Genomic DNA, 27,638 nt, shown 5'->3' with positions numbered 1-27,638 from the left:
ACTATGTGTCTCCTCTGTTTTTAGCGTGTCCAGCTATACTAAAAATACTATACATTCCTCTATTTTACAGGCCTTTGCTTTGGCCCTGCACTTAGCTCAATGTGTTCCTTTGCATGTGTGTCTTTATCTCGGATCAGCAGACTATGTGTCTCCATCTTTAGTGTGTCCAGTTGCCCTAGGCGCCTATGTGTCGCCTTCCCTTCATGTGGTCTGTTTAATGTTCAGCTGTCCCATACTCTCATGGCCTCCTCTGGTCTCCTCTCCTATACAATAGACAATGCATTTTACCAGAATGGCAAATGCACTCTATAAGTGTATCTCTCTCTTGTGTTACAGTATTATGTTCCTCCATACATGTACATCATTCTCCCATACTGCTGCAGGTGCAGTGGTGGTACCAGCTGCTGCTGGGGTGGTGGTGGTGACAGCTGCTGCAGGGGCGGTGGTGGTACCAGCTGCTGCAGGGGTGGTGGTTGTGACAGCTGCTGCAGATGTGGTGGTTGTGAGAGCTGCTGCTGGGGCGGTGGTGGTTACAGCTGCTGAAGGGTTGGTGGTGGTACCAGCTGCTGATGGTGGTACCAGCTGCTGCAGGGGCGATGGTGGTACCAGCTGCTGCAGGGGCGATGGTGGTACCAGCTGCTGCAGGGGCGATGGTGGTGAGAGCTGCTGCAGGACGGGTGGTGGTGACAGCTGCTGCAGGACGGGTGATGGTGGCAGCTGTTGAAGGAGCTTTGGTGGTGACAGCTGCTGCAGGACGGGTGGTGTTGACAGCTGTTGCAGGGGTGGTCGTGGTGACAGCTGCTGCAGGACGGGTGGTGGTGACAGCTGCTGCTGGGGTGGTGGTGGTGACAGCTGCTGCAGGGGCGGTTGTGGTGACAGCTGCTGCAGGACTGGTGGTGGTTGTACCAGCTGCTGCTGGGGCGGTGGTGGTACCAGCTGCTGCAGGGGTGGTTGTGGTGACAGCTGCTGCAGGACTGGTGGTGGTAACAGCTGCTGCAGGGGCGGTGGTGGTGAGAGCTGCTGCAGGACGGGTGGTGGTGACAGCTGCTGCAGGACGGGTGGTGCTGACAGCTGCTGCAGGACGGGTGGTGGTGACAGCTGCTGCTGGGGTGGTGGTGGTGACAGCTGCTGCAGGGGCGGTTGTGGTGACAGCTGCTGCAGGACTGGTGGTGGTTTTACCAGCTGCTGCTGTGGTGGTACCAGCTGCTGCAGGGGCAGTGGTGGTGACAGCTGCTACAGGACTGGTGGTGGTAACAGCTGCTGCAGGACGGGTGGTGGTGACAGCTGCTGAAGGGGCAGTGGTGGTGACTGCTGCTGCAGGGGCGGTGGTGGTGACAGCTGCTGCAGGGGCGGTGGTGGTGACAGCTGCAGGACTGGTGGTGGTAACAGCTGCTGCAGGACGGGTGGTGGTAACAGCTGCTGAAGGGGCGGTGGTGGTGACAGCTGCTGCAGGGGCGGTTGTGGTGACAGCTGCTGCAGGACTGGTGGTGGTTGTACCAGCTGCTGCTGGGGCGGTGGTGGTACCAGCTGCTGCAGGGGCGGTGGTGGTGACAGCTGCTGCAGGACTGGTGGTGGTGACAGCTGCTGCTGGGGTGGTGGTGGTGACAGCTGCTGCAGGGGCGGTTGTGGTGACAGCTGCTGCAGGACTGGTGGTGGTTGTACCAGCTGCTGCTGGGGCGGTGGTGGTACCAGCTGCTGCAGGGGCGGTGGTGGTGACAGCTGCTGCAGGACTGGTGGTGCTGACAGCTGCTGCTGGGGTAGTGGTGGTGACAGCTGCTGCAGGGGCGGTGGTGGTGACAGCTGCTGCAGGACGGGTGGTGGTGACAGCTGCTGCTGGGGTAGTGGTGGTGACAGCTGCTGCAGGGGCGGTTGTGGTGACAGCTGCTGCAGGACTGGTGGTGGTTGTACCAGCTGCTGCTGGGGCGGTGGTGGTACCAGCTGCTGCAGGGGCGGTGGTGGTGACAGCTGCTGCAGGGGCGGTGGTGGTGACAGCTGCTGCAGGACTGGTGGTGGTGACAGCTGCTGCAGGGGCGGTGGTGGTGAGAGCTGCTGCAGGACGGGTGGTGGTGACAGCTGCTGCAGGACGGGTGGTGGTAACAGCTGCTGCAGGGGCGGTGGTGGTGAGAGCTGCTGCAGGACGGGTGGTGGTGACAGCTGCTGCAGGACGGGTGGTGCTGACAGCTGCTGCAGGACGGGTGGTGGTGACAGCTGCTGCTGGGGTGGTGGTGGTGACAGCTGCTGCAGGGGCGGTTGTGGTGACAGCTGCTGCAGGACTGGTGGTGGTAACAGCTGCTGCAGGGGCGGTGGTGGTGAGAGCTGCTGCAGGACGGGTGGTGGTGACAGCTGCTGCAGGACGGGTGGTGCTGACAGCTGCTGCAGGACGGGTGGTGGTGACAGCTGCTGCTGGGGTGGTGGTGGTGACAGCTGCTGCAGGGGCGGTTGTGGTTACAGCTGCTGCAGGACTGGTGGTGGTTTTACCAGCTGCTGCTGGGGCGGTGGTGGTACCAGCTGCTGCAGGGGCAGTGGTGGTGACAGCTGCTACAGGACTGGTGGTGGTAACAGCTGCTGCAGGACGGGTGGTGGTAACAGCTGCTGAAGGGGCAGTGGTGGTGACTGCTGCTGCAGGGGCGGTGGTGGTGACAGCTGCTGCAGGGGCGGTGGTGGTGACAGCTGCTACAGGACTGGTGGTGGTAACAGCTGCTGCAGGACGGGTGGTGGTAACAGCTGCTGAAGGGGCGGTGGTGGTGACAGCTGCTGCAGGGGCGGTTGTGGTGACAGCTGCTGCAGGACTGGTGGTGGTTGTACCAGCTGCTGCTGGGGCGGTGGTGGTACCAGCTGCTGCAGGGGCGGTGGTGGTGACAGCTGCTGCAGGACTGGTGGTGGTGACAGCTGCTGCTGGGGTGGTGGTGGTGACAGCTGCTGCAGGGGCGGTTGTGGTGACAGCTGCTGCAGGACTGGTGGTGGTTGTACCAGCTGCTGCTGGGGCGGTGGTGGTACCAGCTGCTGCAGGGGCGGTGGTGGTGACAGCTGCTGCAGGACTGGTGGTGCTGACAGCTGCTGCTGGGGTAGTGGTGGTGACAGCTGCTGCAGGGGCGGTGGTGGTGACAGCTGCTGCAGGACGGGTGGTGGTGACAGCTGCTGCTGGGGTAGTGGTGGTGACAGCTGCTGCAGGGGCGGTTGTGGTGACAGCTGCTGCAGGACTGGTGGTGGTTGTACCAGCTGCTGCTGGGGCGGTGGTGGTACCAGCTGCTGCAGGGGCGGTGGTGGTGACAGCTGCTGCAGGGGCGGTGGTGGTGACAGCTGCTGCAGGACTGGTGGTGGTGACAGCTGCTGCAGGACGGGTGGTGCTGACAGCTGCTGCAGGACGGGTGGTGGTGACAGCTGCTGCTGGGGTGGTGGTGGTGACAGCTGCTGCAGGGGCGGTTGTGGTGACAGCTGCTGCAGGACTGGTGGTGGTTGTACCAGCTGCTGCTGGGGCGGTGGTGGTACCAGCTGCTGCAGGGGCAGTGGTGGTGACAGCTGCTACAGGACTGGTGGTGGTAACAGCTGCTGCAGGACGGGTGGTGGTAACAGCTGCTGAAGGGGCAGTGGTGGTGACTGCTGCTGCAGGGGCGGTGGTGGTGACAGCTGCTGCAGGGGCGGTGTTGGTGACAGTTGCTGAAGGGGCAGTGGTGGTGACTGCTGCTGCAGGGGCGGTGGTGGTGACAGCTGCTGCAGGGGCGGTGTTGGTGACAGCTGCTGAAGGAGCGGTGGTGGTGACAGCTGCTGCAGGGGCGGTGGTGGTGACAGCTGCTGAAAGAGCGGTGGTGGTGACAGCTGCTGCAGGACGGGTGGTGGTAACAGCTGCTGAAGGGGCAGTGGTGGTGACAGCTGCTGCAGGGGCGGTGGTGGTGACAGCTGCTGAAGGAGTGGTGGTGGTGACAGCTGCTGCAGGACGGGTGGTGGTAACAGCTGCTGAAGGGGCAGTGGTGGTGACAGCTGCTGCAGGACTGGTGGTGGTAACAGCTGCTGCAGGACTGGTGATACAATCTTCTCCAGGGGCGGTCGTGGTGACAGCTGCTGAAGGAGTCGAGGTGGTTGTACCAGCTGCTGCTGGGGCGGTGGTGGTGACAGCTGCTGCAGGGGCGGTGTTGGTGACAGCTGCTGAAGGAGCGGTGGTGGTGACAGCTGCTGCAGGGGCGGTGGTGGTGACAGCTGCTGAAGGAGCGGTGGTGGTGACAGCTGCTGCAGGACGGGTGGTGGTAACAGCTGCTGAAGGGGCAGTGGTGGTGACAGCTGCTGCAGGGGCGGTGGTGGTGACAGCTGCTGAAGGAGTGGTGTGGTGACAGCTGCTGCAGGACGGGTGGTGGTAACAGCTGCTGAAGGGGCAGTGGTGGTGACAGCTGCTGCAGGACTGGTGGTGGTAACAGCTGCTGCAGGACTGGTGATACAATCTTCTCCAGGGGCGGTCGTGGTGACAGCTGCTGAAGGAGTCGAGGTGGTACCAGCTGCTGCAGGGGCGGTTGTGGTGACAGCTGCTGCAAGAATGGTGGTGGTTGTACCAGCTGCTGCTGGGGCGGTGGTGGTACCAGCTGCTGCAGGGGCGGTGGTGGTGACAGCTGCTGAAGGAGCGGTGGTGGTGACAGCTGCTGCAGGACGGGTGGTGGTAACAGCTGCTGAAGGGGCAGTGGTGGTGACAGCTGCTGCAGGGGCGGTGGTGGTGACAGCTGCTGAAGGAGTGGTGGGGGTGACAGCTGCTGCAGGACGGGTGGTGGTAACAGCTGCTGAAGGGGCAGTGGTGGTGACAGCTGCTGCAGGACTGGTGGTGGTAACAGCTGCTGCAGGACTGGTGATACAATCTTCTCCAGGGGCTTTCGTGGTGACAGCTGCTGAAGGAGTGGTGGTGGTAACAGCTGCTGCAGGGGCGGTTGTGGTGACAGCTGCTGCAGGACTGGTGATACAATCTTCGCCAAGGGCGGTTGTGGTGACAGCTGCTGCAGGGGCGGTTGTGGTGACAGCTGCTGCAGGAGCGGTGGTGGTGACAGCTGCTGCAGGGGCGGTCGTGGTGACAGCTGCTGCAGGACGGGTGGTGGTGACAGCTGCTGCTGGGGTGGTGGTGGTGACAGCTGCTGCAGGGGCAGTTGTGGTGACAGCTGCTGCAGGACTGGTGGTGGTTGTACCAGCTGCTGCTGGGGCGGTGGTGGTACCAGCTGCTGCAGGGGCGGTGGTGGTACCAGCTGCTGCAGGGGCAGTGGTGGTGACAGCTGCTGCAGCTGGTGGGGGCGGTGGTGGTACCAGCTGCTGCTGTGAGAGCTGCTGCAGGAGTGGTGGTGGTACCTGCTGCTGCAGGGGCGGTGGTGGTACCTGCTGCTGCAGATGTGGTGGTTGTGAGAGCTGCTGCTGGGGCGGTGGTGGTTACAGCTGCTGAAGGGTTGGTGGTGGTACCAGCTGCTGCAGGGGCGATGGTGGTACCAGCTGCTGCAGGGGCAATGGTGGTACCAGCTGCTGCAGGGGCGATGGTGGTACAAGCTGCTGCAGGGGCGATGTAGGTACCAGCTGCTGCAGGGGCGGTGCTGGTACCATCTGCTGCAGGTGCGGTGGTGGTGACAGCTGCTGCAGGGGAGGTGGTGGTACCAGCTATGCAGGGGCGGTGGTTGTGACAGTTGCTGCAGGAGTGGTGGTGGTGACAGCTGCTGCAGGGGTGGTGGTGCTACCAGCTACGCAGGGGCGGTGGTGGTACCAGCTGCTGCAGGGGCGGTGCTGGTCCCAGCTGCTACAGGTGCTGAAGTAGTGACAGCTGCTGACGGACGGGTGGTGGTGACAGCTGCTGCAGGACTGGTGGTGGTACCAGCTGCTGCAGGGGCGGGTGGTGGTGACAGCTGCTGCAGGACTGGTGGTGGGTCCAGCTGCTGCAGGGGCTGTGGTGGTGACAGCTGCTGCAGGGGTGGTGGTGGTACCAGCTACGCAGGGGCGGTGGTTTTACCAGCTGCAGCAGGGGCGGTGGTGGTGACAGCTGCTGCAGGGGCGGTGGTGGTGACAGCTGCTGCAGGGGCGGTCGTGGTGACAGCTGCTGCAGGACGGGTGGTGGTGACAGCTGCTGCAGGATTGGTGGTGGTACCAGCTGCTGCAGGGGCAGTGGTGGTACCAGCTGCTGCAGGGGTGGTGGTGGTACCAGCTGCTGCTGGGGGGTAAGTGGTGACAGCTGCTGCTGGTGCGGTGGTGGTAACAGCTGCTGCAGGGGCGGTGGTGGTGACAGCTGCTGCAGGACGGGTGGTGGTGACAGCTGCTGCAGGGGCGGTGGTGGTACCAGCTGCTGCTGGGGCGGTGGTGGTAACAGCAGCTGCAGGGGCGGTGGTGGTGACAGCTGCTGCAGGACGTGTGGTGGTGACAGCTGCTGCAGGGATGGTGGTGGTACCAGCTGCTGCTGGGGCGGTCGTGGTGACAGCTGCTGAAGGAGCGGTAGTGGTGACAGCTGCTGCAGGACGGGTGGTGGTGACAGCTGCTGCAGGACTGGTGGTGGTGACAGCTGCTGCAGGGGCGGTGGTGGTGACAGCTGCTGCAGGACGGGTGGTGGTGACAGCTGCTGCAGCTGCTGGGGCGGTGGTGGTACCAGCTGCTGCTGACAGCTGGGCGGTGGTGGTAACAGCAGCTGCTGGGGCGGTGGTGGTAACAGCAGCTGCAGGGGCGGTGGTGGTGACAGCTGCTGCAGGACGTGTGGTGGTGACAGCTGCTGCAGGGATGGTGGTGGTACCAGCTGCTGCTGGGGCGGTCGTGGTAACAGCAGCTGCTGGGGCGGTGGTGGTAACAGCAGCTGCAGGGGCGGTGGTGGTGACAGCTGCTGCAGGACGTGTGGTGGTGACAGCTGCTGCAGGGATGGTGGTGGTACCAGCTGCTGCTGGGGCGGTCGTGGTGACAGCTGCTGAAGGAGCGGTAGTGGTGACAGCTGCTGCAGGACGGGTGGTGGTGACAGCTGCTGCAGGACTGGTGGTGGTGACAGCTGCTGCAGGGGCGGTGGTGGTGACAGCTGCTGCAGGACGGGTGGTGGTGACGGCTGCTGCAGGGGCGGTGGTGGTACCAGCTGCTGCTGGGGCGGTGGTGGTAACAGCTGCTGCAGGGGTGGTGGTGGTGACAGCTGCTGCAGGACGGGTGGTGGTGACAGCTGCTGCAGGGGCGGTGGTGGTACCAGCTGCTGCTGGGGCGGTGGTGGTAACAGCAGCTGCAGGGGCGGTGGTGGTGACAGCTGCTGCAGGACGTGTGGTGGTGACAGCTGCTGCAGGGATGGTGGTGGTACCAGCTGCTGCTGGGGCGGTCGTGGTAACAGCAGCTGCTGGGGCGGTGGTGGTAACAGCAGCTGCAGGACGGGTGGTGGTGACAGCTGCTGCAGGACTGGTGGTGGTGACAGCTGCTGCAGGGGCGGTGGTGGTGACAGCTGCTGCAGGACGGGTGGTGGTGACAGCTGCTGCAGGGGCGGTGGTGGTACCAGCTGCTGCTGGGGCGGTGGTGGTAACAGCAGCTGCTGGGGCGGTGGTGGTAACAGCAGCTGCAGGGGCGGTGGTGGTGACAGCTGCTGCAGGACGTGTGGTGGTGACAGCTGCTGCAGGGATGGTGGTGGTACCAGCTGCTGCTGGGGCGGTCGTGGTAACAGCAGCTGCTGGGGCGGTGGTGGTAACAGCAGCTGCAGGGGCGGTGGTGGTAACAGCAGCTGCAGGGGCGGTGGTGGTGACAGCTGCTGCAGGACGTGTGGTGGTGACAGCTGCTGCAGGGATGGTGGTGGTACCAGCTGCTGCTGGGGCGGTCGTGGTAACAGCAGCTGCTGGGGCGGTGGTGGTAACAGCAGCTGCAGGACGGGTGGTGGTGACAGCTGCTGCAGGACTGGTGGTGGTGACAGCTGCTGCAGGGGCGGTGGTGGTGACAGCTGCTGCAGGACGGGTGGTGGTGACAGCTGCTGCAGGGGCGGTGGTGGTACCAGCTGCTGCTGGGGCAGTGGTGGTAACAGCAGCTGCTGGGGCGGTGGTGGTAACAGCAGCTGCAGGGGCGGTGGTGGTGACAGCTGCTGCAGGACGTGTGGTGGTGACAGCTGCTGCAGGGATGGTGGTGGTACCAGCTGCTGCTGGGGCGGTCGTGGTAACAGCAGCTGCTGGGGCGGTGGTGGTAACAGCAGCTGCAGGGGCGGTGGTGGTGACAGCTGCTGCAGGACGTGTGGTGGTGACAGCTGCTGCAGGGATGGTGGTTGTGACAGCTGCTGCAGGACGGGTGGTGGGGACAGCTGCTGCAGGGGCGGTGGTGGTACCAGCTGCTGCTGGGGCGGTGGTGGTAACAGCAGCTGCAGGGGCGGTGGTGGTGACAGCTGCTGCAGGACGTGTGGTGGTGACAGCTGCTGCAGGGATGGTGGTGGTACCAGCTGCTGCTGGGGCGGTCGTGGTGACAGCTGCTGAAGGAGCGGTAGTGGTGACAGCTGCTGCAGGACGGGTGGTGGTGACAGCTGCTGCAGGACTGGTGGTGGTGACAGCTGCTGCAGGGGCGGTGGTGGTGACAGCTGCTGCAGGACGGGTGGTGGTGACAGCTGCTGCAGGGGCGGTGGTGGTACCAGCTGCTGCTGGGGCGGTGGTGGTAACAGCAGCTGCTGGGGCGGTGGTGGTAACAGCAGCTGCAGGGGCGGTGGTGGTGACAGCTGCTGCAGGACGTGTGGTGGTGACAGCTGCTGCAGGGATGGTGGTGGTACCAGCTGCTGCTGGGGCGGTCGTGGTAACAGCAGCTGCTGGGGCGGTGGTGGTAACAGCAGCTGCAGGGGCGGTGGTGGTGACAGCTGCTGCAGGACGTGTGGTGGTGACAGCTGCTGCAGGGATGGTGGTGGTACCAGCTGCTGCTGGGGCGGTCGTGGTGACAGCTGCTGAAGGAGCGGTAGTGGTGACAGCTGCTGCAGGACGGGTGGTGGTGACAGCTGCTGCAGGACTGGTGGTGGTGACAGCTGCTGCAGGGGCAGTGGTGGTGACAGCTGCTGCAGGACGGGTGGTGGTGACAGCTGCTGCAGGGGCGGTGGTGGTACCAGCTGCTGCTGGGGGGTAAGTGGTGAAAGCTGCTGCAGGACGGGTGGTGGTGACAGCTGCTGCAGGGGCGGTGGTGGTGACAGCTGCTGCAGGACGGGTGATACAATCTTCTCCAGGGGCTTTCGTGGTGACAGCTGCTGAAGGAGTGATGGTGGTGACAGCTGCTGCAGGAGCGGTGGTGGTGACAGCTGTTTCAGTGGCGGTGGTGGTGACAGCTGCTGCAGGACGGGTGATACAATCTTCTCCAGGGGCTTTCGTGGTGACAGCTGCTGAAGGAGTGATGGTGGTGACAGCTGCTGCAGGAGCGGTGGTGGTGACAGCTGTTTCAGTGGCGGTGGTGGTGACAGCTGCTGCAGGACGGGTGATACAATCTTCTCCAGGGGCTTTCGTGGTGACAGCTGCTGCAGGGGCTGTCGTGGTGACAGCCACGGTCGTGGTGACAGCTGCTGAAGGAGCGGTAGTGGTGACAGCTGCTGCAGGACGGGTGGTGGTGACAGTAGCAGCACGGGCGGTGGTCATTACAGCTGCTACAGAGGCGGTGGTGGTACCAGCTGCTGCAGGGGCGGTGGTGGTGACAACATTAAGTCTGACATTTTAAATAGGAAATGTACAAACTTGAGAAGTATTTAAAAAACCTTTAATACACAAGAAGTTTGCATTTCCTGCTGTACAGGAAGTGTACTGCAACAACGGGGATATGAAATTAACATTTATCGGCTGATAAAGACATAACCCTTTTTTCTAGCTATAGTTGTAGAATGTGGCTGTGCATCCCCTCATGAGATATATAACGTTTTTGTCCTGATGAAAGGTTAACCACTAAGGAACACACACAAACACAGGGTATCACCTGCTAGCAGGAGGAGAATCATCAGAGGCTTCATATCCATGTCCTTTTAGGTCTCTGTAGAGGTGAACCACACAACATCAATCATACATGAACCCTGTTAGATCTTCCGTTAACCGCTGTTGAATGATGATGTCATTGACCAACATTAATTAGATATTAGTCAATGTTACAAAATCATGTGATGTTCATTATTATTATTGCCATTATTATTATCATTGTTATTATCATTGTTATTATCATTGTTATTATCATTATTATTATCATTGTTATTATCATTGTTATTATCATTGTTATTATCATTGTTATTATCATTGTTAGTATCATTGTTATTATCATTGTTATTATCATTGTTATTATCATTGTTATTATCATTGTTATTATCATTGTTATTATCATTGTTATTATCATTGTTATTATCATTATTATTATCATTGTTATTATCATTGTTATTATCATTATTATTATCATTGTTATTATCATTGTTATTATCATTCACATCATTATTATTATCATTGTTATTATCATTGTTATTATCATTGTTATTATCATTGTTATTATCATTGTTATTATCATTGTTATTATCATTGTTATTATCATTCACATCATTATTATTCTGATCATTGTTATCCTGTTAAATCTATGGGGGCGCTATTTCATTTTTGGATAAAAAGACTTGCCCGTTTTAAGCGCAATATTTTGTCACAAAACGATGCTGGACTATGCATATAATTGATAGCTTTGGAAAGAAAACACTCTGACGTTTCCAGAACTGCAAAGATATTGTCTGTGAGTGCCCCAGAACAGAAGCTACAGGCAAAACCAAGATGAAACTGCAACCAGGAAATGAGCAGGATTTTTGAGGCACTGTTTTTCGTTGTCTCCTTATATGGCTGTGAATACGACAGGAATGAGCCTGCCCGATCTATCGTTTCCCCAAGGTGTCTGCAGCATTGTGACGTATTTGTAAGGATATCATTGGAAGATTGACCATAAGAGACATTTGCCAGGTGTCCGCCCGGTGTCCTCCGTCGAAATTGGTGCGTCATCTTCAACTGCACGTCTTTTTCCAAGCGATTCACCGGAGAAAGGAGACTACCACGAACGATATATCAATGAAGAGATATGTGAAAAACACATTGAGGATTGATTCTAAACAGCGTTTACCTTGTTTCAGTCGATATTATGGAGTTAATTTGGAAAACAGTTCACCGTTTTGATGACTGAATTTTCGTTTTTTTTGGTACCCAAACGTGATGTACAAAACGGAGCAATTTCTCCTACACAAAGAATCTTTCAGGAAAAACTGAACATTTGCTATGTAACTGAGAGTCTCCTCACTGAAAACATCCAAAGTTCTTCAAAGGTAAATTATTTTATTTGAATCCTTTTCTGGTTTTTGTGCAAATGTTGCCCGCTAAATGCTACGCTAAATGCTACACTAGCTATCACAAATGCTTGTTTTGCTATGGTTCAAAAGCAAATTTTGAAAATCTGAGAGGACAGTGTTGTTAAGAAAAGGCTAAGCTTGAGAGCTAGCACATTCATTTCATTTCATTTGCGATTTTCATAAATAGTTAACGTTACGTTATGCTAATGAGCTTGAGGCTATAACTGGATACAGGTTTTATTCATACCCAAACGTGAACAAAACGGAGCGATTTGTCCAACACAAATAATATTTTTTTGAAAAACTGAACATTTGCTATCTAACTGAGAGTCTCCTCATTGAAAACATCTGAAGTTCTTCAAAGGTAAATGATTTTATTTGAATGATTTTCTTGTTTTTGTGAAAATGTTGCTGGCTGAATTCTAGGCTTATAGCTATGCTAGCTATCAACACTCTTACACAAATGCTTGTTTAGCTATGGTTGAAAAGCATATTTTGAAAATCTGAGATGACAGTGTTGTTAACAAAAGTCTAAGCTTGAGAGCAAATATATTTATTTCATTTAATTTTTCCGATTTTCATGAATAGTTAACGTTGCGTTATGCTAATGAGCTTGAGGCCATAATTAGAATCCCGGATCCGGGATTGCTCGACGCAAGAAGTTATCATTGTTATTTTATTAACACCATTATAATTTTTAACCCATTATTGTTATCATTATTACAATAATTATCATTATCATCATCATTTTTATTAGTATCATTATTTTTATTATCATCGATGTTAATGTCATTATTATTATCACCATTCGTATCATTATCATCATTATTATTATCATCGTTGTTATGATGATAATAATAACAATAATTATTACCATCATTATTATTATCATTGTTATTTTGATCATTATTATTATTGTCATCATTATTATTATTATCATTATTAATATCATGATTATTATCTTTATTACCATTTCCATCATTATCATTATTGTCATTATCATCAATATTATAAAAAAAATAAAAAAATAATTATTATTCTTATGATCATTATCATTAACAACGACGGCCTACACCGGCCAAACACTGACGACGCCGGGCCAATTGTTCGCCGCCCTATGGGACTCCCAATCACGGCCGGTTGTCATACAGCCTGGATTCGAACCAGGGTGTCTGTAGTGACGCCTCTAGCTGCTGAGACGTAGTGCCTTAGACCGCTGCGTTACTCGGGAGCCAGGAAGAAAAAAGTAGTGTTGCTAAGGTTACCAGTAATCAAGCATTTAATTTTTTTTTACAACATTACAACATCTGGTCACTAGTAGTTCACTATATAGGGAATAGGGCTCTGGTCTATAGTAGTGCACTATATAGGGAATAGGGCTCTAGTCAGAAGTAGTGCACTGTATAGGGACTGACTGGACATTCAAGCATTTTAATTTTTTTACAACATTATCAAACTATCAAAGACTGACTGGACGTTCCCAAAAGGTAGTTACTTTGACCAAAACAACGGTGGCCCTCTCTAGTGCAAAAGTTCACACAATTCCTTCAACAAAAGTTATCCCCCTTTCTAGCCTTGTAGTTACCAGACTAGCCAACAGTTCTTGTCAGCTTGTGAAGGACGACCAATCACCGAAGGTGTCGAGAAGGCCTTTAAAGGTGTAAATCCTAACCAGCCTCAAAACTTATTGATTCAGTGTGGTAGTTATCTTAAGGTAATTTATCTAATGTGGTAGTTATCTTAAAGTCATTGATTCACTGTGGTAGTTATCTTAATGTCATTTATTCAGAGTGGTAGTTATCTTAAAGTCATTGATTCAGTGTGGTAGTTATCTTAAAGTCATTGATTCAGTGTGGTAGTTATCTTAAAGTCATTGATTCAGTGTGGTAATTATCCTAACAAAGTTAAGTGGAGGTGAGTCCAACCTGTTTCTTTCTCCCCTCCTGACCACACCTCCCTTTCATCTCCTCTCTCTCTCTCTCTCTCTCCATCTCTCTCTCTCCATCTCTCTCTCTCTATATATATATATATATATATATATATATATATATATATATATCTCCATCTCTCTATATCTCTCTCTCATCTCTCTCTCTCTCTCTCTCTCTCTCTCTCTCTCTCTCTCCATATATATCTCTCTCTCTCTCTCTCTCTCTCTCTGTCTCGCTCTCTCTCTCTCTATATATATATATATATCCATCTCTCTATATCTCTCTTATCTCTCTATCATCTCAGATCATCTCTCTATATCTTTCTACCTATCTCTCCCATTAATAACAGATCTAACCTACATCTCTCTCTTCTCTCATCCCTAACAGATCTCTATCTGGGTTTATACCTATAGCATCCGTTAATAACAGATCAGTTAACCTACATCTATGGGTTTATACCTATAGCATCCCGTTAATAACAGATGGCAACAGTTAACCTACATCTATGGGTTTATACCTATCATCCCGTTAATAACAGATGGCAACAGTTAACCTACATCTATGGGTTTATACCTATAGCATCCCATTAATAACAGATGGCAACAGTTAACCTACATCTATGGGTTTATACCTATAGCATCCCGTTAATAACAGATGGCAACAGTTAACCTACATCTATGGGTTTATACCTATAGCATCCCATTAATAACAGATGGCAACAGTTAACCTACATCTATGGGTTTATACCTATAGCATCCCATTAATAACAGATGACAACAGTTAACCTACATCTATGGGTTTATACCTATAGCATCCCGTTAATATCAGATGGCAACAGTTAGCCTACATCTATGGGTTTATACCTATAGCATCCCATTAATAACAGATGGCAACAGTTAGCCTACATCTATGGGTTTATACCTATAGCATCCCGTTAATAACAGATGGCAACAGTTAACCTACATCTATGGGTTTATACCTATAGCATCCCGTTAATAACAGATGGCAACAGTTAACCTACATCTATGGGTTTACACCTATAGCATCCCGTTAATAACAGATGGCAACAGTTAACCTACATCTATGGGTTTATACCTATAGCATCCCGTTAATAACAGATGGCAACAGTTAGCCTACATCTATGGGTTTATACCTATAGCATCCCGTTAATAACAGATGGCAACAGTTAACCTACATCTATGGGTTTATACCTATAGCATCCCGTTAATAACAGATGGCAACAGTTAACCTACATCTATGGGTTTATACCTATAGCATCCCGTTAATAACAGATGGCAACAGTTAACCTACATCTATGGGTTTTATATCCCGTTAATAACAGATGGCAACATCTACATCTATGGGTTTATACCTATAGCATCCCGTTAATAACAGATGGCAACAGTTAACCTACATCTATGGGTTTATACCTATAGCATCCCGTTAATAACAGATGGCAACAGTTAACCTACATCTATGGGTTTATACCTATAGCATCCCGTTAATAACAGATGGCAACAGTTAACCTACATCTATGGGTTTATACCTATAGCATCCCGTTAATAACAGATGGCAACAGTTAACCTACATCTATGGGTTTATACCTATAGCATCCCGTTAATAACAGATGGTTAATAACAACAGTTAACCTACATCTATGGGTTTATACCGTTAATATAACAGATGGCAACAGTTAACCTACATCTATGGGTTTATACCTATAGCATCCCACCTACATCTATGGGTTTATACCTATAGCATTAATAACAGATGGCAACAGTTAACCTACATCTATGGGTTTATACCTATAGCGTTAATCCAACAGTTAACCTACATCTATGGGTTTATACCAGATCCCGTTAATAACAGATGGCAACAGTTAACCTACATCTATGGGTTTATACCTATAGCATCCCGTTAATAACAGATGACAACAGTTAACCTACATCTATGGGTTTATACCTATAGCATCCCATTAATAACAGATGGAGCTTTCAGTTGCATAGGTAGGTCTAAGACTACTAATGTCTTGAAATACGAAGAAAAATGTATATACAATTTGAACAAGCAATCATGACAATCAAATTCACAGAAGCTGCTTCTTACCTGAGAATATCAGAGATGTTGTGTCTGCTAGGACCAGTAGACTGCTCAGATGAAAAAATATGTACAAATAACTCCTCTCTTTCTGAGAACTAAAGATGATCAACTCCTGGGCAGAGGTGTTTTTGTACGAAGACGGAAAACTGGACTTGGAATTTTTTCTAACTTGCTGGACTCGTTTTTTGCTGCCATTCACGGGCGTCAATCATGCTTTTCAAAACTCTTAGACTACCTTAACCACACCCTTTCAAAAAATTCTATCCACCTACAAGACCTGCAAAACGACTAACCAATGTCAAAAAGTGACTCTTAGACTACCTTAACCACACCCTCAGTGTTATGATGTTTGTTCAAACCCAGCTGAAAACAAACAACGAATACAAAGTGAGGGATAAATCACATTTATTCATAAAGCCCTTCTTACATCAGCTGATGTCACAAAGTGATGTACAGAAATCCAGCCTAAAACCCCAAACAGCAAGCAATGCAGCTGTAGAAGCACAGTGACTAGGAAGAAACCTAGAGAGGAACCAGGCTCTGAGGGGTGGGCCAGTCCTCTTCTGGCTGTGCCTGGTGGAGATTAGAAACCTAGAGAGGAACCAGGCTATGAGGGGTGGGCTAGTCCTCTTTTGGCTGTACTGGGTAGACCAGAGGAACCAGGCTCTGAGCGGTGGGCCAGTCCTCTTCTGGCTGTACTGGGTAGACCAGAGGAACCAGGCTCTGAGGTGTGGGCCAGTCCTCTTCTGGCTGTACCAGATAGAGATTTAAGAGTAGGATACATGTGGCCCTTAAGGTCCTGTGAACAGGTCAGGGTTCAATACCCCAGATCAGACAGACTGGCCTTAACTCCATATGCAACATATATTTATTTTTTTCACCTTAATTTAACCAGGTAGGCTAGTTGAGAACAAGTTCTCATTTACAACTGCGACCTGGCCAAGATAAAGCATAGCAGTGTGAACAGACAACACAGAGTTACACATGGAGTAAACAATTAACAAGTCAATAACACAGTAGGAAAAAAAACGGGAGTCTATATACAATGTGTGCAAAAGGCATGAGGAGGTAGGCGAATAATTACAATATTGCAGATTAACACTGGATTGATAAATGGTCATGTACAGGTAGAGATATTGGTGTGCAAAAGAGCAGAAAAGAAAATAAATAAAAACTGTGGGGATGAGGTAGGTGAAAATGGGTGGGCTATTTACCAATAGATTATGTACAGCTGTAGCGATCGGTTAGCTGCTCAGATAGCTGATGTTTGAAGTTGGTGAGGGAGATAAAGGTCTCCAACTTCAGCGATTTTTGCAATTCGTTCCAGTCACAAGCAGCTGAGTACTAGAACGAAAGGCGGCCGAATGAGGTGTTGGCTTTAGGGATGATCAGTGAGATACACCTGCTGGAGCGCGTGCTACGGATGGGTGTTGCCATCGTGACCAGTGAACTGAGATAAGGCGGAACTTTACCTAGCATGGCCTTGTAGACGACCTGGAGCCAGTGGGTCTTGCGACGAATATGTAGCGAGGGCCAGCCGACTAGAGCATACAAGTCGCAGTGGTGGGTAGTATAAGGTGCTTTAGTGACAAAACGGATGGCACTGTGATAAACTGCATCCAGTTTGCTGAGTAGAGTGTTGGAAGCAATTTTGTAGATGACATCGCCGAAGTCGAGGATTGGTAGGATAGTCAGTTTTACTAGGGTAAGCTTGGCAGCGTGAGTGAAGGAGGCTTTGTTACGGAATAGAAAGCCGACTCTTGATTTGATTTTCGATTCGAGATGTTTGATATGGGTCTGGAAGGAGAGTTTGCAGTCTAGCCAGACACCTAGGTACTTATAGGTGTCCACATATTCAAGGTTGGAACCATCCAGTGTGGTGATGCTAGTCGGGCATGCGGGTGCAGGCAGCGATCGGTTGAAAAGCATGCATTTGGTTTTACTAGCGTTTAAGAGCAGTTGGAGGCCACGGAAGGAGTGTTGTATGGCATTGAAGCTCATTTGGAGGTTAGATAGCACAGTGTCCAATGACGGGCCGAAAGTATATAGAATGGTGTCGTCTGCGTAGAGGTGGATCAGGGAATCGCCCGCAGCAAGAGCAACATCATTGATATATACAGAGAAAAGAGTCGGCCCGAGAATTGAACCCTGTGGCACCCCCATAGAGACTGCCAGAGGACCGGACAGCATGCCCTCCGATTTGACACACTGAACTCTGCCTGCAAAGTAGTTGTTGAACCAGTCAAGGCAGTCATCCAAAAAACCGAGGCTACTGAGTCTGCCGATAAGAATATAGTGATTGACAGACTCGAAAGCCTTGGCAAGATCGATGAAGACGGCTGCACAGTACTGTCTTTTATCGATGGCGGTTATGATGTCGTTTAGTACCTTGAGTGTGGCTGAGGTGCACCCGTGACCGGCTCGGAAACCAGATTGCATAGCGGAGAAGGTACGGTGGGATTCGAGATGGTCAGTGACCTGTTTGTTGACTTGGCTTTCGAAGACCTTAGATAGGCAAGGCAGAATGGATATAGGTCTGTAACAGTTTGGGTCCAGGGTGTCTCCCCCTTTGAAGAGGGGGATGACTGCAGCAGCTTTCCAATCCTTGGGGATCTCAGACGATATGAGAGAGAGGTTGAACAGGCTGGTAATAGGGGTTGCGACAATGGCGGCGGATAGTTTCAGAAATAGAGGGTCCAGATTGTCAAGCCCAGCTGATTTATACGGTCCAGGTTTTGCAGCTCTTTCAGAACATCTGCTATCTGGATTTGGGTAAAGGAGAACCTGGAGAGGCTTGGGCGAGGAGCTGCGGGGGGGCCGGAGCTGTTGGTCGAAGTTGGAGTAGCCAGGCGGAAGGCATGGCCAGCCGTTGAGAAATGCTTGTTGAAGTTTTCAATAATCATGGATTTGTCGGTGGTGACCGTGTTCCCTAGCCTCAGTGCAGTGGGCAGCTGGGAGGAGGTGCTCTTGTTCTCCATGGACTTCACAGTGTCCCAGAACTTTTTGGAGTTGGAGCTACAGGATGCAAACTTCTGCCTGAAGAAGCTGGCCTTAGCTTTCCTGACTGACTGCGTGTATTGGTTCTGGACTTCCCTGAACAGTTGCATATCGCAGGGACTGTTCGATGCTATTGCAGTCCGCCACAGGATGTTTTTGTGCTGGTCGAGGGCAGTCAGGTCTGGAGTATCTGTTCTTAGTTCTGCATTTTTTGAACGGAGCATGCTTATCTAAAATGGTGAGGAAGTTACTCTTAAAGAATGACCAGGCATCCTCAACTGACGGGATGAGGTCAATGTCCTTCCAGGGTACCCGGGCCAGGTCGATTAGAAAGGCCTGCTCACAGAAGTGTTTTAGGGAGCGTTTGACAGTGATGAGGGGTGGTCGTTTGACTGCGGCACCGTAGCGGATACAGGCAATGAGGCAGTGATCGCTGAGATCCTGATTGAAGACCGCGGAGGTGTATTTGGAGGGCCAGTTGGTCAGGATGACGTCTATGAGGGTGCCCTTGCTTACAGAGTTAGGGTTGTATCTGGTGGGTTCCTTGATGATTTGTGTGAGATTGAGGGCATCTAGCTTAGATTGTAGGACTGCCGGGGTGTTAAGCATATCCCAGTTTAGGTCACCTAACAGAACAAACTCTGAAGCTAGATGGGGGGCAATCAATTCACAAATGGTGTCCAGGGCACAGCTGGGAGCTGAGGGGGGTCGGTAGCAGGCGGCAACAGTGAGCGACTTATTTCTGGAGAGAGTAATTTTCAGAATTAGTAGTTCGAACTGTTTGGGTATGGACCTGGAAAGTATGACATTACTTTGCAGGCTATCTCTGCAGTAGACTGCAACTCCTCCCCCTTTGGCAGTTCTATCTTGATGGAAGATGTTATAGTTGGGTATGGAAATCTCTGAATTTTTGGTGGCCTTCCTGAGCCAGGATTCAGACACGGCAAGGACATCAGGGTTAGCAGAGTGTGCTAAAGCAGTGAGTAAAACAAACTTAGGGAGAAGGCTTCTGATGTTGACATGCATGAAACCAAGGCTTTTTCGATCACAGAAGTCAACAAATGAGGGTGCCTGGGGACATGCAGGGCCTGGGTTTACCTCCACATCACCCGCGGAACAGAGAAGGAGTAGTATGAGGGTGCGGCTAAAGGCTATCAAAACTGGTCGCCTAGAGCGTTGGGGACAGAGAATAAAAGGAGCAGGTATCTGGGCATGGTAGAATATATTCAGGGCATAATGTGGAGACAGGGGTATGATGGGGTGCGGGTACGGCGGAGGTAAGCCCAGGCACTGGCTGATGATGAGAGAGGTTTTATCTCTGGACATGCTGGTTGTAATGGGTGAGGTCATCGCATATGTGGGAGGTGGGACAAAGGAGGTATCAGGGGTATGAGGAGTGGGACAAGGGGCTCCATTGTGAACTAAAACAATGATAACTAACCTGAGCAACAGTATACAAGGCATATTGACAATTGAGAGAGACATACAGCGAGGCATACAGTAATCACAGGTGTTGAACTGGGAAAGCTAGCTAAAAACATTGGGTGAAACAACAGCTAATCAGCTAGCATAACAACAGCAGGTGAAATGGCATTGACTAGGCAACGGGGCCGACAGATAAAACAAACAAGCAGAATGGAGTACCGTGATTAATGGACAGTCCAGCGTGCATCAGCTATGTAGCCAAGTGATCAGAGTCCATGGGGCAGGGGGGCTGGACTGGCGAGTGTTATCCAGGTTAAAAAACTAACAATGACTAAATAGCTTGTAGCTAGTTAGCTGGTTAGCTTCTGGAGGTTCTTGAGTGTGTTCTAAAAATTAAAAATAATAGCGATTCCGTATCACATTGGTTGAGGCAGGTTTCCGGAAGGTATAAAAAAAAAAAAAAAAATCGGGAAGAGATAGAAAGTACATATGGGCCACTGCGTGTTTGGGACGCGGAGATGCAGACGGTTAGCAGGCCTGTGCTAACAAGCTAACAGATTAGCAGGCCTGTGCTAGCAGATTAGCAGGCCAGGGTAAACAAGGTAGTAGTTAGCGGACCTGGGCTAAACAAGCTAGCAGTTAGCATGCCGAATTAGCAAGCAAGGAGATAGCGAGGGCTAGAGAGTTAGCCTTTGGAGGGCGTCGCAATGGGGTGAGTCTGTTTATTCCTCTTCATGCAGTGACATCGATAGACCGGTCGTGGGTCCGGGTATTGTAGCCCAGGAGTATGCTATGAGCACAGGAGCTCTGGCCAGGCTAGCTTCAAGCTACGTGGGTGGAAACGCTGGCCAGGAGTAATCAACCAGGGTTGCGGTTTAGCTTGATAGCTAGTTGTGAATATCCAGCTGAGAGATGTTCCGTTTGCGGTGGGAATCCGGGGTTAAAAAAATAAATAGGTCCGTTATGCTCTGGTTAGCGTCGCGTTGTTCGAACTGGCGAGAGCTTTCCGAGCTAAGGGTTAGCTGATGACCAGTTAGCTGAAGACCGCTAGCATAGCAGGTTGTTAGCTGGCTAGCTTCAGTTGAGGGGTTCCGGTTTCGAAGTAAATATAAATACTTTAGGAAAAGTAGCTACATTGGGTGAGGCGGGTTGCAGGAGAGTATTTGGAAGCGAGCAAAAAAGTTTTTAAAGATATGCGAAGAAAAATATCTAAAACTATCTAAAACGAAAAAGAGACAATATTTACAGAGAGACGATACGACAGGACGACTTACTGCTACGCCATCTTGGATCACAACATAGATACTGGGCTCTGAGACAAGGGGATTCAGGGCCCCATCTAAAGTTACCTCCGGACAGGGCCAACCTTGCAGGATGCCCACAGCCCCAACACCACTAGAGGGATATCAACAGACCACTATCTTACTACCCTGAGACAAGGCTGAGTATAGCCCACATCAGGTCCTAAAGGTCTGGTACTCAGGGCTCTATTGTCCCTTCTTCATGTCCTAATGTCCTGGTACTCAGGGCTCTATTGTCCCTCCGTCAGGTCCTAAAGGTCTGGTACTCAGGGCTCTATTGTCCCTTCTTCATGTCCTAATGACCTGGTGCCCAACTCACTAACGACCGTCAGGTCCTAATGTCCTGGTACCCAACTCACTAACGACCGTCAGGTCCTAATGGTCTGGTACTCAAGGCTCTATTGTCCCTTCTTCATGTCCTAATGTCCTGGTACTCAGGGCTCTATTGTCCCTCCATCAGGTTCTAATGTCCTGGTACCCAGGGCTCTATTGTCCCTCCATCAGGTTCTAATGTCCTGGTACTCAGGGCTCTATTGTCCCTTCTTCATGTCCTAATGTCCTGGTACCCAGGGCTCTATTGTCCCTCTAACCATTCTGATATCAATGCAAATGCGTTTGAAAATCACATCAAACTCGGATCATCAAAACAGTATCTTTTGTATCGTCCTTTTTTTTTTAACACTCAGGTTGAAACATGAATCGTTGTTTCAAAGCCGAACAACTGAATGGACAGAGCTTTCTCAGGTGATGATTAACTCAAGGCATGTAAGACGTTCTCTACACTGTCAGATAGAGTAGCATGATTACAGTTCTCCACACTAAACCTCTAGTGAATGGTCTATAGATCTTTACCTGTAGTGAATGGTCCATAGAGTACACCCCTCCTCCCCCTCCCCCTTCCTTCCCTTTAGAAGATCCCGCAGGTGACGAAGCTGGATATGGAGGTCCTGGGTTGGCATGGTTACACGTGGTCTGTGGTTGTGATGCTGATTACACAGTTGGACGTTCTGCTAATTTCTCAAAAACAACTTTGGAGGTGGCTTATGGTAGAGAAATGAACATTAAATTATCTGGCAACAGCTCTGGGTGGACATTCCTGCAGTCAGCATGCCATTTGCACGCTCCCTCAAAACTTGAGACATTTGTGGCATTGTTTTGTGTGACAAAACTGCACATTTGAAAGTGGCCTTTTATTGTCCTCAGCACAAGGTGCACCTACAGTGCCTTGCGAAAGTATTCGGCCCCCTTGAACTTTGCGACCTTTTGCCACATTTCAGGCTTCAAACATAAAGATATAAAACTGTATTTTTTTGTGAAGAATCAACAACAAGTGGGACACAATCATGAAGTGGAACAACATTTATTGGATATTTCAAACTTTTTTAACAATTCAAAAACTGAAAAATTGGGCGTGCAAAATTATTCAGCCCCCTTAAGTTAATACTTTGTAGCGCCACCTTTTGCTGCGATTACATACCCTAAGGGAACGTTTCGACATTTTCTGTATGGTTAGTGAAAAAGTCCATATTGCAAATGTACCGTCCCTTACTAGACGTCCGAAAACATTTGTTAAATTCGGGGACGGCGTCGGGCCGAGCGGCAGGGCCAGACCTACCGGGAAGTCATCAAATGAACTTTGTCGGACATTCGGTTTTCGTTTTATAAAATAATCAAATTTTGGTCATTTTTCCGCTATCCCGGAAAATCCCACAAGAGGGCATAAGCAATCATACTGCAATTTGACAAAACATCACGAATCACGACAGGCCTTATCTCGAAAACTGAAAATATTTCGAAGCCGAAACTTGGTGAGCATAGGTTTGGCATAATGGGCAGTTGGCCCCGAACAAGATGGCGTCTAGGCCTCAACGGGTTTTGAGTTATGGCCATTTTTCTGGGTTTAAAGGTCCAAAATGAAAATAGAGAAATGATTTTTCCACTTCACATCAAAGTCAAGGAGCCTCCGGTGTCAATAACAAAAAAATCAGCCATTTATCTATCGTCATTTAAGAGAAATCGTACAATCACAGATTTGTGATGTTCAAATATAGGTGGTTTTTTTTCAACAGTTACAGATCCAGTTGCAGGGTGTTCATACGAATATTTTTAAAGTGTGCTGTGGGGCTCTGCGAGATTTCTGTGATTTTCTATGATTTTCTGAAATAACACACACTCACTAAACCCTCCGTAAATAACTCAGTTCTTAACGTAAAGACTTAAAACTCAGGATTCTGTAAAGGCATACCCCAATGAGGATATGAGTTTATTTATAGCTTCCTGTGCCAACAGAAAGTGCCTTAAATGGTGTCATAGTGTCTGTATCCAAGGGTTAAAAAGGTCAGAGCTTTTCAAAACTTCATATGTGTGATTAGGCAACCCTCCTGAACTGTAAAATCAGTCATTTCTCCCAACAGATGTCAAAGAAAAGCTCTCACACACACACACAGCAAGGATGGAGTGACAAAGCGTAGTGTTTAAAGACACAGAGCGCAGGCAATGGCATAAACATAATCCCAAGGCCGTGCCGAGTTCAACGAGATATCCCGCTTGACCGTAGCTCGCTCGGTCTGAGCGCAGCGACCATGAGAAAAGTAGGCCCAATATGAAGCCTGCACCAGAACGTCATTTGATTTTGGGTGACAGCGGCGGAACCGTTAGGTTTAGAAGGACAATTCAAACACAGGACTGTTCCTAAGGTCCTCCCGATCTGTGCAAGCCTAACCTTGACCGTGTGGCATTAACCCTTCACAGTTAAAAGAAGGTGTTTACATCGAACAGTTTGCATTGACTTCTCTCCCCATAGGAATACATTGGCTTCACCTCTAAATTCAACCTGAGGCCTATGTGGGTTATGAATGCCTTATGAACCTGTCTTCTATGACAGTCCATCAGACCACTATGAGGTCTACCTTTGTCGATTCTAAGCTTCCTGGAGCAACCGGAAGTGGTTAAATTCACCCAAAAGGTATTTGGATGTAGATCACCAGGAAAGGTGAAAATGACTCTGCATTCAACCCTGTGTAAATCAGTCAGTTTTTATGGTAAAGACTTAAAACTCAGGATTCTGAAATAGAATACCCCAATGAGGATATGTGTGTACTTATAGCTTCCTGTGCCAACCGGAAGTGCCATAATTGGTGTCTCAGGGGCTGTTTGGAAGGGTTAAAAAAATCAGATCTGTCCAAAACTTCATATGTGTGATTAGGCAACCCCCATGAACTGTAAATCAGTAATTTTTCCCATAAAAATTCAAAGGAAAACTAAATCACACAGATACACAACTTGGATGGAGGGACGTATTGGGGTGCGTAGAGACTGACAGTGCCTCCAATAGTTAGCTTTGTTCAAGCTAAAAAAGAACCGTCAGACCTAGAGTTCCGAAACTTTAGAAACCTGTTCTAGACCTCAGGTCGATAGTGCGTGGTGAGTTAGGTGGCTCTAGAAGGTTCTCGGACCGAGAAACAGCCTCGTACATTTGCACTGACTTCAATTCATTTTGACCATTACTAAAATGGCGACATTTAGAAAAGTCTCAGAGACACAAGACTAGGTGCATTGAAACCGGCTCGGCCCATAGACACGGACCCCAACGTTTCTGTCCGATAGCTCATTCAAGGACCCCATAGCAAGGCATGGAAAAAAGTGGATTTTCAGCACCAATTAGGGTTTTACTCGGACACCAAATGACCTATCGAGCCGAAACTCGGGATTCAGGGTCGCCTCACATAGGACTACACATACTGTCCGAACTGGACCCGCAGCTAGAACGTAACTATGTGTTTTACGTTTTTATTATGTTTTAAACTAAAGGCCCGGGGAATTATGGGCCTGCTCTGACACATGTGATAGTTGGCTTCTAAATGAGTTGTAAAAAGTGGGTTTGGTGTCAATTGGTATCAGTTTGGTGTCAGAATGACATCTAATTGACTGATGGACACTGACTTGCTAGTTGACTTTTGTTAATTTGCAATATGTTTAAGCGGAGAGGGACAATCACCAAAATGGCATTCTGAAATCAACACAAAAAATGGCATCACCATAGTGTCCAGACTGTGCCGAGTCCAACGAGGCGCCCCGCTTGACCGTAGCTCGCTCGGTCTGAGCGCAGCGACCATGAGAAAAATAGGCCCAAAATGAAGCCTGCACCACAATGTCATTTGATTTTGGGTGACAGCGGCGGAACCGTTAGGTTTAGAAGGACAATTCAAACACAGGACTGTTCCTAAGGTCCTCCTGATCTGTGCAAGCCTAACCTTGACCGTGTGGCATTAACCCTTCACAGTTAAAAGAAGGTGTTTACATAAAAACAGTTTGCATTGACTTCTCTCCCCATAGGAATACATTGGCTTCACCTCTAAATTCAACCTGAAGCCTATGTGGGTTATGAATGCCTTATGAACCTGTCTTTGGTACCAGTCCATCAGGCCACTATAAGGTCTACCTGTGTCGATTCTAAGCTTCCTGGACCAAGCGGAAGTGGTTAAAATCGCCCTAAAAGTGTATACCCATGACCTGCCTGCAGTTTGATAGACATAGTGCATTCAACCCTGTGTAAATCAGTCAGTTTTTATGGTAAAGACTTAAAACTCAGGATTCTGTAAAAGCATACCCCAATGAGGATATGTGTTGAGTTATAGCGTCCTGTGCCAACCGGAAGTGCCATAATTGGTGTCTCATGGGCTGTTTCGAGGGGTTAAAAAAATCAGATCTTTCCAAAACTTCATATATGTGATTAGGCAACCCCCATGAACTGTAAATCAGTCATTTTTCCCATAAAATTTCAAAGGAAAACTAAATCACACACACACACAGCTTGGAAGTAGGGACCCATTGGGGTGCGTAGAGACAAACACTCCCTGCATTAGTTAACCTTGTTGGAACTTTTAAAGAACCGTCAGACATAGAGTTCCGAAACTTTAGAATCCTGTTCTAGACCTCAGGTCGATAGTGCGTGGTGAGTTACGGCGCTCTAGAAGGTTCTCGGACCGAGAAACAGCCTCGTACATTTGCAATGACTTCAATTCATTTTGCCCATTACGAAAATGGCAACATTTAGAAATGTCCCAGAGTCACAAGACTAGGTGCATTGTGACCATCTCGACCCATAGAGACAGAACCCAGCGTTTCTGTCCGATAGCTCATTCAAGGACACCGTAGCAAGTCATGGAAAAAAGTGGATTTTCAGCACCAATTAGGGTTTTGCTCGGACACCAAATGACCTATCGAGCCAAAACTTGGGATTTGGGGTCGTCTCAGCTAGGCCTACACATAACACAAGAAATGGACCCGCAGCTAGAACGTAACTACGTGTTTTATGTTTTTTTATGGTTTGATCCGAAGGCGTTGTGAATTTTGGGCCATATTGCAAATGCACAGTGACTTTGCAAGAGTGAGAAAACATTAACAAATGGACATTCTGAAATCAACCCTAACGAGCGATGGAGAGGTACCAGAATCACTGCCCAGCCATCCCGAGTTCATCGGGACAGTCAATTTTGCATTCCTGCACGAATTTCAGTGACTTTGCAAAAGTGAGAAAACATTTGCAATATGTTTTAACAGTGAGGTACCATCACCAAAAGTGACATTCTGAAATCAACCCAAACGAGCGATGGAGAGGTACCAGAATCACTGCCCAGCCATCCCGAGTTCATCGGGCCAGTCAATTTGGCATTCCTGCACGATTTTTATAGCATGACAAATTCGTGATGGTGAATGCCCAGTTAACCATATTGCAAATGCACAGTGACTATGCAAGAGTGAGAAAACATCAACAAATGGACATTCTGAAATCAACCCAAACGAGCGATGGAGAGGTACCAGAATCACTGCCCAGCCATCCCGAGTTCATCGGGCCAGTCAATTTGGCATTCCTGCACGATTTTTATAGCATGACAAATTCGTGATGGTGAATTCCCAGTTAACCATATTGCAAATGCACAGTGACTTTGCAAAAGTGAGAAAACATAAACAAATGGACATGATGAAATCAACACCACGAGTCATTGAAAGGAACAACAATCACTGCCCGGCCATCCCGAGTTCATTGGGCCAGTCAATTTTGCATTTCTGCAGGATTTTTGAGCATGTCAAATTTCTTATGACATTTGGCCCCCACAAAACATATGCCTTATGCACAAGTAAAAAAAATAAAAATAAAATAATAATAAAATATGACGAAAGTATGTTGATACAGTTCTTATACGTGTGTAATTGACACAAAATTCTAAAGAATTTCGAAAAACGGTCCAGAAAGCACTTTTTTAGGGGTGTGTGAAGTTTTTTATGAAATTTTGCAATTATTGACTTTTGACTTCTGACTTCCTATGAAATCATATTGCAAATGGAGAAAACACATGCAATAATGCGCAAGTAAAATAAATAAATAATTATGATAATAAAATTGGACAAAAGTATATTCATACAGTTCTTACACATGTGTAATTGACAAAAAAAGAGAAAGAATTTCGAAAAACGGTCCAGAAAGCACTTTTTTTAGGGGTGATAAGTTTTTGACAAAAAATTCATTTTTTCAAAATTTGGCTTTTGGATGTTGACTTGGGGTCCATTTCCTATATGAAAAACCAAGGTGGAGCGCACACGCCACCTGTTGGATTTTTG

At 49.5% G+C, this 27,638-nt stretch overlaps 1 protein-coding gene across 1 annotated transcript; it reads right to left on the bottom strand.

Annotated features, from left to right (window-relative positions):
• Nucleotides 1-361: 361 nt before the first annotated feature.
• Nucleotides 362-15,486, bottom strand: LOC135537226 (mucin-19-like). The gene is made up of 6 exons (XM_064963412.1): nt 15,301-15,486; nt 9,877-9,930; nt 6,590-9,580; nt 6,098-6,489; nt 5,785-6,022; nt 362-5,616 (listed from the first exon to the last, which is right to left on the bottom strand). The coding sequence occupies exons 2-6, from the start codon at nt 9,914-9,916 to the stop codon at nt 362-364; spliced, it is 8,916 nt and encodes a 2,971-aa protein (XP_064819484.1). The 5' UTR covers nt 9,917-9,930; nt 15,301-15,486.
• Between the last annotated feature and the right edge of the window lie 12,152 nt (nt 15,487-27,638).

Source organism: Oncorhynchus masou, unplaced genomic scaffold (genome assembly GCF_036934945.1).
Source record: "Oncorhynchus masou masou isolate Uvic2021 unplaced genomic scaffold, UVic_Omas_1.1 unplaced_scaffold_728, whole genome shotgun sequence".
NCBI classification, from domain to species: Eukaryota; Metazoa; Chordata; class Actinopteri; order Salmoniformes; family Salmonidae; genus Oncorhynchus; species Oncorhynchus masou.
Note: the sequence above shows the minus strand (reverse complement) of the source record. Positions and strands in the feature narration are given on the sequence as shown.

Bases quoted from the DNA above. Each gene is read 5' to 3' on its own strand.
- LOC135537226 (XM_064963412.1), bottom strand. From the start codon at position 9,916: ATGGATATGAAGCCTCTGATGATTCTCCTCCTGCTAGCAG. The intron at 6,490-6,589 runs GTACCACCACCG...CACCACCACCAG, and splicing joins CCAGCTGTCAGCAGCAGCTG to TCCTGCAGCAGCTGTCACCA. The intron at 6,023-6,097 runs GTACCACCACCA...CCGCCCCTGCAG, and splicing joins CACTGCCCCTGCAGCAGCTG to CAGCTGTCACCACCACCGCC.